The sequence below is a fragment of the Oryzias melastigma genome, unplaced genomic scaffold (genome assembly GCF_002922805.2).
Source record: "Oryzias melastigma strain HK-1 unplaced genomic scaffold, ASM292280v2 sc00280, whole genome shotgun sequence".
Classification (NCBI taxonomy): Eukaryota; Metazoa; Chordata; class Actinopteri; order Beloniformes; family Adrianichthyidae; genus Oryzias; species Oryzias melastigma.
Window position 1 is genome coordinate 115,221 of NW_023416903.1, and position 9,579 is coordinate 124,799.

Genomic DNA, 9,579 nt, shown 5'->3' on the forward strand with positions numbered 1-9,579 from the left:
CGTCACTCAAATGCTCCTTTTTAGACGATCAAATAAAAAAAACACATATTGCCGTGTTTATAATGACTTATCGCGTGAGTTGGTTTGTGTTTTATCGCATTATTATGAAACCGTATCATTGTGACACTGTTTTTTCTAAATTCCCAGAATTTGGTTAAAGTTTCATGTGTAATGACTCAGAACCCAGAGCTGCTGAGTGTTTCTGCATGGTGCGTTCACTGAACCCCGGATATCGGCAGTAAAACGAAGCATTTTATCAGAGAAAACATAGAACACCGGCACTGATCAGGATATAATCGAGTGATTAAAAAGTGTCGACTTTTTTTTCTGAAAAACTGATTTGTTTCGCTGCGGGTTGTTTAAAAATGACAAAGTTTAGTCGACTGAGTTGGGCCGAGTGTCTGTTCGCTTATGTCCAGAGGTCAGTGAACGCACCGTGCGCAGATTCTTGTCTGCTGTGGGATCTGTCAATCAACCTGTTCGGAGGTTTAAGGAAAATAAAGGGATGGGTGCATGAGACTGAATTAAAGCGTTTGAGGAGCGTATCCACTAATAATAGTTATTATTAATTAATAATAATTAATTAATAATTGATTAATAAGTTATAATTTTGTTAAAAACATTTCATTTGGTCATTACCTCAAAATGTGACAAGATCTGTTGAGATTAATAAAGTTCTAAATATTGATATCTGTTTCTCAGCTTGTTGTCATTATTGATAATTATGCTAAGAAATCAGTGTCTTCACATAGAGAAGAATCATTATTATTATTATTAATAGTGAATAACTAAAGGCAAACTAAGCAAATGTATTATTTCAAACTGGTAGCCCTTCGTATGATTCAGTACCCATGAAGTAGCCCGCAGTTTCAAAAAGGTTGGTGACCCCTGGTCTAGAGCAAGGGTGCCCGGTGTCCCACATGTTGGAGAAAGCTCTACGGACTCCCGGCTGGGAACCTGTGCTGCTCCTTTAAGGAACTGGACCACAGCAGAACCGCATCAGGACCGCATCGGACCCACAGCAGAACCACAGGAGCTACATTAAAGGGGCCCTACCATGAAAATTCTACTTTTTGAGGTTTTAAATGCATTCTACTGTTCATTCCTCACTATAAAGAACCCCAAAAGAGTATTTTGATCCATTCGTGCATTTAAGAGTAATCCTCTAAAAACCTGCACCGTCTGCAGCAGCCCCTCCCATACCCACAAAAACGAGCGGTTGGAAACGTGCTGAAGTAAGATCGATACCAACAGCTCCCTCCAGGAAGAGTCTGTGCTGCAAGCTCCGCCCCCGGCTTAAACAACACTTAATTTATCTCCTTACCAGTGATAATCAGCGGAAAAAACCTTTTGTTTTAGATGCAGAATATCAGAATTATCTTCCAGTTGTGTCCTGTCTTCAGTAAATTCCAGCTCAAACAGGTGTTTTTACTTTTTTCGCAGCGCTACCTCAAGACGCTACCTTAACACCTGATCCCGCACAGCCGTGCAGAAGCTGCGTGTGTTTGTGTTGTGAAGTTTAGTGATGGCCAGACCTGCTAAAGGCAGATGTATCATATGTGGATCCATCTTTGAAGAACTTTGGATTATTTTGGTGGGAGAAATACGGAGACACGGATTTTGTCTGGGATGTCGTCATGATGCAAACAGCACGCAGCGGGAGGCGGAGCTTGAGGAATCGAGCGTTTTACTTTCAGGTAGAAACAAACTCACAAAATATGACTAATACTTCATAAATAATTTGTTTTTTAGTGGTCCAAATGTAATATCTGATCATGTTTATGGATATAGTTCAATCATGGTGGCCCCTTTAAGAGGGTCATGCAGGTTCTGGAGCAGTTTGCCGTTAAGGAGGAACAAATGCCGTCCGGTAGCGGTTCACACCCGTCTGTCTCCAAAGGGATGAATGTCAGAGAAACGAGCTGAAAAGGATGTGGGAGGTACTTGCAGCGAGCTCCTCCTCCTGTCCCCACCTCCCCTCCTCATACCTTCTCGGACTGCGCCTCCAGAGACTTTGCACTGGCGAAGACAGTTTTCAGCTCCTCCTCCAAAGCACGACCCTTACTGCAGATCAGAGGTTACATCACAGTGCACTGTCAGATAAGTGGGCGTGGTCTTCTGTCAGGTGTAGAGGCTGCAGGTAAAGCCATGCACAGAGCAGCAGGAGGAGGAGCTGAAGCAGCAGCTGAAGGTCAGAGGTCATGGAGGCAGGAGGAGGAGCTCAGATAGCTGGAGGGTCACGTGACCTCATATACCTTGTCCTCAGATGCTTGCAGGCTCTTCAGCGATTGGTCGAAACTCCTCAGCTGCTCCTCCAACCTCCGAACTTTACTGTTAGAGGCGGAGAGACAGACAGGTGGGAAGAGAGGGAGAGGCGGCGGCCATAGTTTCCATGGAAACAAGAAGAAGGATGCAGAGCGCGGTTAGTGAAGCCATAAAGGGAAATCCTCCTCCACGTCCTCTGGACATCACAGGTGTGTCCGCAGGTGGCACTCACCTGTCGGCCTGCTCCGCTCGGTCTTCAGACCGCTCCAGCTCTCCCTCCACCATCACCAGCTTCCGAGCCACCTGTCAATCAAGAAGAGCCTCTGCTGAGCGTGTCCTCATGAACGATCCAGGCCAGCGCTGGCTGAAGGTGGGCACTGTCAGAGTGGACGGAGGCGGGGCCTACCTCCTCGTATTTGCGGTCCGCCTCCTCGGCGATCTGCTTGGCCTCCCTCAGCTGGACCTCCAGCAGCTCCATCTTCTCCTCGTCTTTCAGAGCTCTGTTCTCGATCACCTTCATGCCTCTGTGGATGAGTGGGAGGAGCCACAATCCAGGTGCTTCTTTAATAATAATATATTTAATATAAAGCGCCTTTCAAAACTCTCAAGGACTCTGTCCAGGTGAGGCGAGTACAAAACATGAATAAAATCCTACATTTAAATAGAATAGAATTTAAAAGGGGGGTTACATCTCCTGGTCAAGAGAAGTCCTGCCCCTCCCACCACCAGGTTAGCCCCGCCCCTTTAAATGAAAACTAATTTAAAGGTCCAGAGTGAGCTGCATCTATTTCAGTGTATGAATAACTGACATGGGGGCGGGGGGGGTTCTTTAGTAGTTTCTCCTTTAACTGAACTCACCTGGAAACTAATAACCACAGGTGTCTGAGACTGACTTCAGTGATCCACAGACACAAAATCATCCATGAGTTTCATTGAAAAAATACCAGTTTAATCCTTTTGACACTAAAATACAACCATCATCCTCTTCATCATCATCCTCAGTAATCGAGGAGCAACAAAAACAGAAGACATTGTTTCTATCAGCCAAATGGTTCTGATCCAGATTCTAGCTCAGACCAGGAAGACAAAGAGGTTCATGGATCTATTTGTGTATAACGTTTGTGTAAAACGCTCGCCAGAATTAACTGGACCATCCCGTGCTACCAGTCCGTACCAGACGGCTTAGTGGAAACAAGGCTTAAGTGCATGCATCAGAAGGGGGCTGAGCCTATGGCCAGCAATTGTAGCACCTGTTCCAAGCTTCTTTCATCTGCGCTTTTGTTTCTTTCCTCCGTCATGAGAAAAATGCTACACGTTCCAAACCCCAGTTTGAATGGAGTGGGTCTTTAAAGGGGCCCTACCATGGAAATTTTACTCTGAGGTTTTAAATGCATTCGACTGTTCATTCCTCACTATAAAGAACCAAAAGCGGCATTTTGATCCATTCATGCATTTAAGAGTAATCCTCTAAAAACATACACTGTCTGCAGCAGCCCCTCCCATACCCATGAAAACGAGCGGTTGGAAACGTGCTGATGTAAACAACAGCTCTCTACCAGTTGTGTTCTGTCTTCCATAAATTCCTGCTCAAGCAGGTGTTTTTTAACCCTTCTGCTCTCTTTGGGCTCCAGATGACTCCGCCCACATATTGATGTGATTCCTTCCATGACAAATGTGGACAAAGGTGGACAGGATTTTATGTCTGCCATGGACATCAGTGAAACTCAACAATCAATGACAAAAAAGTTCAGGACACTGTCTGGTGGGGTCCAGATGACCCCGCTTTTAATTTAAACTAACCAAGGAGAGTGGAAGGGGTTAACTCCCCCCCTTCCCCGGAACAGCCATGCAGGAGCTGTGAGTGTGTTATGAACCGGTGTAGTGATGGCCAGACCTACTTAAGGCAGGTACATTGTATGTGAATCCATCTTTGAAGAAGTTTGGATTATTTTCGTGGGAGAAATACAGAGACACGGATTTCTCCGGGGTGACATTATGAAGACTACTGCAGCAGCAGTGCAGGCGGAGCTTCAGGAATCGAGTCATTTTACTTCCAGGTTGGAAAAAAACTCAAAATATGACTAATATTTCATTAATAAGATGTTTCTTAGTGGTTCAAAAGGTAATATATGATCATATTCATGGATATAGTTCACTCTGAAAGGCTTGAGAAAATCATGGCCTCTTTAAGTTCAGGATGACCTTGAACTGCGCCCACCTCTCACTCTCATCTGCGGCCTTCTCCACCTCGTCCAGTTTCAGCAGAGCAGCACTCAGACGCTCGTGAACTCGGTCTAGATTCTCCTCACTCAGCTGCAGACGCCGATTCAGGGAACTCGCCTCTGCTTCAGCCTGCAAGACAAACCCCAGGGTTCAGAGAGCCCACGCTCAGGCAGTGTGTATTGTAGATTGTAATTTTTGTTTAAAATTTCATTCTTTTTGTACTTCTGCACAAATGCATCGCACGAGTTACACATCAAGAATCACACCAGGATGGGTATTTTTCTCCTTTCTGAGCTCCTGATGTTGCCTCTCAGAGCGCAGACATACGCACCTCCTCTCTGCTCCTCTTCTCCTTCTCCACCTCCCTCTGCAGCTTCTCTGCTCTCTCATCAGCCTCCTCGGCCTGGTCCTGCAGAACTTTGATCTTCTTTTTCACCGCCTCAATGCTGTTCATTCCTCCGCTCATCTTCTTCCCCTGAAACGAGCCGTTTCATGATCAGAAACCAGCTGATGAACGGAGGGCAGGCTGGAGGAAGCGGTTCAGACCGACTGCTGGTTGATCCTCTTCATGTCTATCATGTGTGGAAGAAACCTGCAGGGTTTGACCATCTGAGTGCATGGAAACCCGCATCTGATGTTTGCTTCCATTTGGCCTCATAGCGCCACCTAACGGTTACACTACAGCATTACATGCAGTTCTACAGAATAAATCTGACATCAATCTCTTCTGACAGTTGGTTTTTGTCATAGTAAAAATCCTGAAGATGAAGGAACTATGAGGACTTTAAAGAGCAGAACTTCCAAACTTCACATTAACTGTTTAAGTTCCTTCAGATCAGCAGCTGAAGGAACTTTGAGAAGTTTATGAGTCAGTTTTTAACCATTTTGATCAGCTGTTATAAAAGCCTCACATTAAGATCTGGGTCATAAACCGAACACCTTTCCACAGGTGTAGGAGAGAGGGAACAGAGGCTCGCGCCCCTCTGGACGCGCCGCTCTTCCGCGTGCACACCAACAAGCGGGAAAGGCGTCGTCACTTCCTGGTGCCGATCGGTTCGAGCTCTGATCGATAGCCGACCAAACTTCTGGAATGGTTCGGTCCGGAGGCCCAAATCAGAGGCAGCTGTCAGCAGGTACGGGTTCACCTGAGCGAAACTTACCTGAGAGTTCGTCCAACGACCGCGTGAGCTGGATCCCGGCCTGCGACTCGGTTAGCTGCTAGCGGCTAACGGAACCGCTTCCGTACGGCACGAGGGTCGCGAAGCGTCGGGTTCGGTACCGTGAAGACTTCTGCTCCGCGTCAATAGGTCCGGTTCTGGTCTCTCCCGGTCCGATCTCGAGTTCTCGCTCAGCCAACTCCCAGTTCCGAACACCGCCCACTTCCGGGTTAAATTTCCACCGCAGGAAATGACGTCACGAGAATGGCATTATCATGCATTTTCCTCTTTCAAAGTATAAAATGTCTTCCAGACGAGTAGAAAAAATGTTTGGGGCAGTAAAACCTTTAAATCACCAAAAACTATAACTCCCAGAACCCCGCCCATTTCGAGGTATCATTGGAACGTGCCAAAGTCCTCGTGGATCCAGAGGAGGTCCTGCAGGAGTTAGGAGGATGTTTTCTCATGAACGCTCCTCTTCATCTTCCTCATCAGTAAAATATGATCTTCAGGGAAGAAGCTGGGAAACAGGTGGTTACCATGGACACCAACACCTGAGGGAGTCAGGACAGGTGTCAGCTGACTGTCTGACCTCTGTCTGACCCCCCCAGAGAAACAAGTTTGTGAAGAAAGATCAGAAACTTAATGGAAGCAGATTAGATTTATATGAACTGACACGTACAGCAGGAATCATGTACAAACAAATCCAGTTCAGCAGAAAACTATTTAACATCCGTGCACTGGTCCGGTTCGATCCTTTGGATCCGTTCGGTTCTCTGGATCCGTTCGGTTCTCTGGACCGGCTCGGTCCTCTGGGATGCTGGAGCCGGTTCCAGCTCCTCCAGGGAGAACGTCCGGCTGCGGTCGGGTCTCCAGCACACCAGGACAGTTTAGAGTCAGCAGCAGTCTGGACTGTGGCAGGATGGTGCAGACAGCTGATGCACGAGAACATGCAAACTCCACACAGAAAGGTCCCAGCCGGGATTCGAACCAGCGGCTTGTGGCTGAGGCATAGAGCTGAGCAGCAGCCCGCTCTCATATGAAACGTTTCTGGACCACCTGAACAGGTTCAGAGCATCATCCTGAGGATCTCTAAATAATGTAAACAGAGTTCACTTACATCTAGACCTTAAGGTGGGGGGTTCTTCTGCTGAAGGTCCAGGTGAGCTAACAGGTGAGCTAACAGGTGAGCTAACAGGTGAGCAGGTTCTCACAGACCAATCACGTTCTGTCCTGCAAGTCTTTTTGGTTTGATGCAGATGCAGTAGAAGAGATCTGCGGCTGCAGCTGCGTCTGCGCCGTGGTTACAGTGTCCTGCTTCCATTCCGGCGGTGGAAGCAAAATCCCAAATGTGGGCGTGTCTCTGCAGAAGTTCCACCTCCTCCATAGCGTCTGAGCTGCAGGAGCCCCCCCTAACAACTCGTTTCCTATATCAGTATAAACAAAGCCATGCTAACATGCTAACATGCTAACTGTAGTGCAGCGATGCACACGGTACTACACAAACACAAGCCCCACCCCCACGGGTGCTCCATGGGGGAGGGATCCAACACCAAATGCATTCTGGGTCACGTAGTGATAAACTGTGGGTGTGTGGGGGGGTGCATTACCCAGCATCCACAGCTACACCCCCCTCCCCCCCAGCATGAACAGCAATTATACATCTTGGTGAAGGTAAAGCTGCCCCCCCCCTCAGAATGCAGAGCAGCATGGAGTCTAATGAGGGGAGGGGCTCTGACATCACAGGACTGACGACCACGGATCTGCGGTGTGGTTAGTTCTCGCTCTCTTCTGGGATGTCCTGCAGGTCTGGGGGTGAAAGGCCGCGGTTACCATGGTGACCATCATTACCACAACAGCATACGTGATTGATGATGCTGACCAACCTCGCGGGCTGTCAGAGCGTGGAGAGATCTTCATCATGTCCTCCTTGTCGTCCTCGTTCTCTTCATGCAGACCGTCTAAATGATCGACAGGATCCTCAGTGGCGAGTGGAGCAAGTGGGCGGGGCTCCAGCTCCTTATTGACCTGTTGGAGGACAGTGACGTCAGTGTCTTTCTGGGAGCTCACATATCATTTCAGATCAAACGCACCTCCTCTGCCTTGGACGGATCCGATTTGTCTTTCTTTCCTTTCTTCTTCTTCTTCCCTGACCCCGCCCCCTTCTTGCTTAAGTCCCCGCCCTTCTGCCGCAGCCGTGTTAACTCCTCCTGCAGAAGCTCCACCTGGCGCTGCAGCAGCACCACCTCTCCGTTCGTGTCCAGTCCGGAGTCACGTGACACTGAGCGGTTCAGGCCGGGGGCGGAGCCAGGGGTGGCAGAAGAGGGGGCGCTTGAGGACAGCTCCAGGATGGAGTCCTGACGAATGACAGCCGCCTGGGGGCGGAGTCAGAGAGTCAATGACAGGTTCAACATGTGATGGAGATGGAGAGTTCTAATGAAGCAACAGAGCTGAAGTCTCACCTGCAGAGCGTGGAGGAGCGTGCTCAGACCCACAAGCTGCTGCCGTACTTCCTGTGGTCGAGAGGGACAAGTCAGCGGCCGCTCCACCACAGCCGGGTCGCCGCAGGACCCAGTTTGGAATCAAACCTGTTTCCCAATATGACCCTGCTCTGCTAAAAACACGTTCTGATGCACTGCAACTGTTTACTGAATACCTATCAACAAGTCCCTAGTGATTCTGGCGCCGAGTAAAGCGGGTCACGAAGGATCAGCTGATGGCTGTTTGCTGCATGAACACCTGAGTACTGGGAAGTGTTTCAGTTCAACTCGGAATGGCTTCGCTTCAGAATTCAGCAGAACCGCGGTCAGTATGTAAATGGAGAGTTCTAGAAGACCAAAGACCGTCGACGTAAACTCTGGAGTTAACGGGTCCAAATGACCCGTCTGCTTCTCACTTTGACAACTGAACTTTTAGCAGATCAATGATCGATTCTCATCAGCTGATCATGGATTGATCCATGAATCTGCCGGAGGGTCACAGATCAGGGTTCCTACCATTGACATGCATAAAAATGGAGAGCTCAACACCCCCCCCTCCCTCCGTGTTCCATATAGGAAGTACCACTGGGTTCCAAAAAGGCCAAAGTCCCATTGACTTCCATTGAGAAACAGACAGTTATTTCTCAGTCATTTTATATGTCAGAATAATCATTCTTCCTCTGCTGCTTTCTGATTAACATGTTCTTTCTGATCCTATTTTTTTTAAAGGTATTTTTTTTAAAGATATTTTTACTTTATCGCCGTTTATTCAAGTTATAAACTGGCCAATCAGATGCCCCAGTAAAAGCATGTGGCTCCTGCTGGCCCTGCCACGAACGTTTGATTGACAGATTCCTCTGGGCCATTTTGAGTGGGAGTGGTGTGGAACAAACTCACTCCTGATTGGTTGACAGTACTTCCTCTAAAACGTAAATCAGACCGACTCGGACTAATCGCTGTCGACGGGTTGCAATCGTGGCAGACGTTCCAGGAAGTGACGGCGAAGGCTCTGGCCTGAATTTGCGAGGGTGGGAGGTGATCTATGGTTCCTACCTGGTTCAGGGCTCGCTCCTGCAGTTGGTTGCCATTGTTGTCCTGAAGGAGAAGTTCAGAAGCTGTCAAAACTAGAAGTTTTATTCTGAAAAGCTGCTGCAGCTTCCTGCTCAGGAATCGGTCTGATTAAATCAGGAGGAACATCAAAGTCTTTACCTTTGTTGAACTGTTTGTCAATTTAAAGGAATCATTTACAGATCCAGAGACGCCATCTGGGAGAGACAGGTCAGACAGACAGGTCAGACAGGTGAGACAGACAGGTGATACAGACAGGTGAGACAGACAGGTCGGACAGGTGAGACAGACAGGTGAGACAGACAGGTGATACAGACAGGTGAGACAGACAGGTGAGACAGACAGGTGAGACAGACAGGTCAGACAGGTGAGACAGACAGGTCGGA

General features: G+C 48.1%; 2 protein-coding genes across 7 annotated transcripts in view; both read right to left on the minus strand.

The window, feature by feature from the left end:
• LOC112139353 (tropomyosin alpha-3 chain) overlaps nucleotides 1–5,893 on the minus strand; it is a 7,516-nt gene extending 1,623 nt beyond the window's left edge. The window contains exons 1-6 of one of the 3 annotated variants that reach the window (XM_024262108.2): nucleotides 5,655–5,893; nucleotides 4,820–4,967; nucleotides 4,484–4,617; nucleotides 2,672–2,789; nucleotides 2,498–2,568; nucleotides 1,989–2,064 (exon numbers count right to left, since the gene is read on the minus strand). In XM_024262108.2, the coding sequence (XP_024117876.1) occupies nucleotides 1,989–2,064; nucleotides 2,498–2,568; nucleotides 2,672–2,789; nucleotides 4,484–4,617; nucleotides 4,820–4,954 (534 nt within the window). In that variant the 5' untranslated portion in view covers nucleotides 4,955–4,967; nucleotides 5,655–5,893. Of the gene's footprint in view, nucleotides 1–1,988; nucleotides 2,065–2,255; nucleotides 2,332–2,497; nucleotides 2,569–2,671; nucleotides 2,790–4,483; nucleotides 4,618–4,819; nucleotides 4,968–5,648 lie in introns of all 3 variants that reach the window. The other 2 variants (XM_024262106.2, XM_024262105.2) reach the window with 2 other exon arrangements.
• A 398-nt stretch (nucleotides 5,894–6,291) lies between these two features.
• Nucleotides 6,292–9,579, minus strand: part of arhgef2 (rho/rac guanine nucleotide exchange factor (GEF) 2) — a gene marked incomplete in the record, with an annotated part of 36,636 nt that continues 33,348 nt past the window's right edge. The window contains 6 exon segments of one of the 4 annotated variants that reach the window (XM_024262102.2): nucleotides 6,292–7,454; nucleotides 7,532–7,673; nucleotides 7,739–8,020; nucleotides 8,108–8,158; nucleotides 9,179–9,220; nucleotides 9,335–9,390. In XM_024262102.2, the coding sequence (XP_024117870.1) occupies nucleotides 7,420–7,454; nucleotides 7,532–7,673; nucleotides 7,739–8,020; nucleotides 8,108–8,158; nucleotides 9,179–9,220; nucleotides 9,335–9,390 (608 nt within the window). 4 annotated transcript variants of the gene reach the window in all.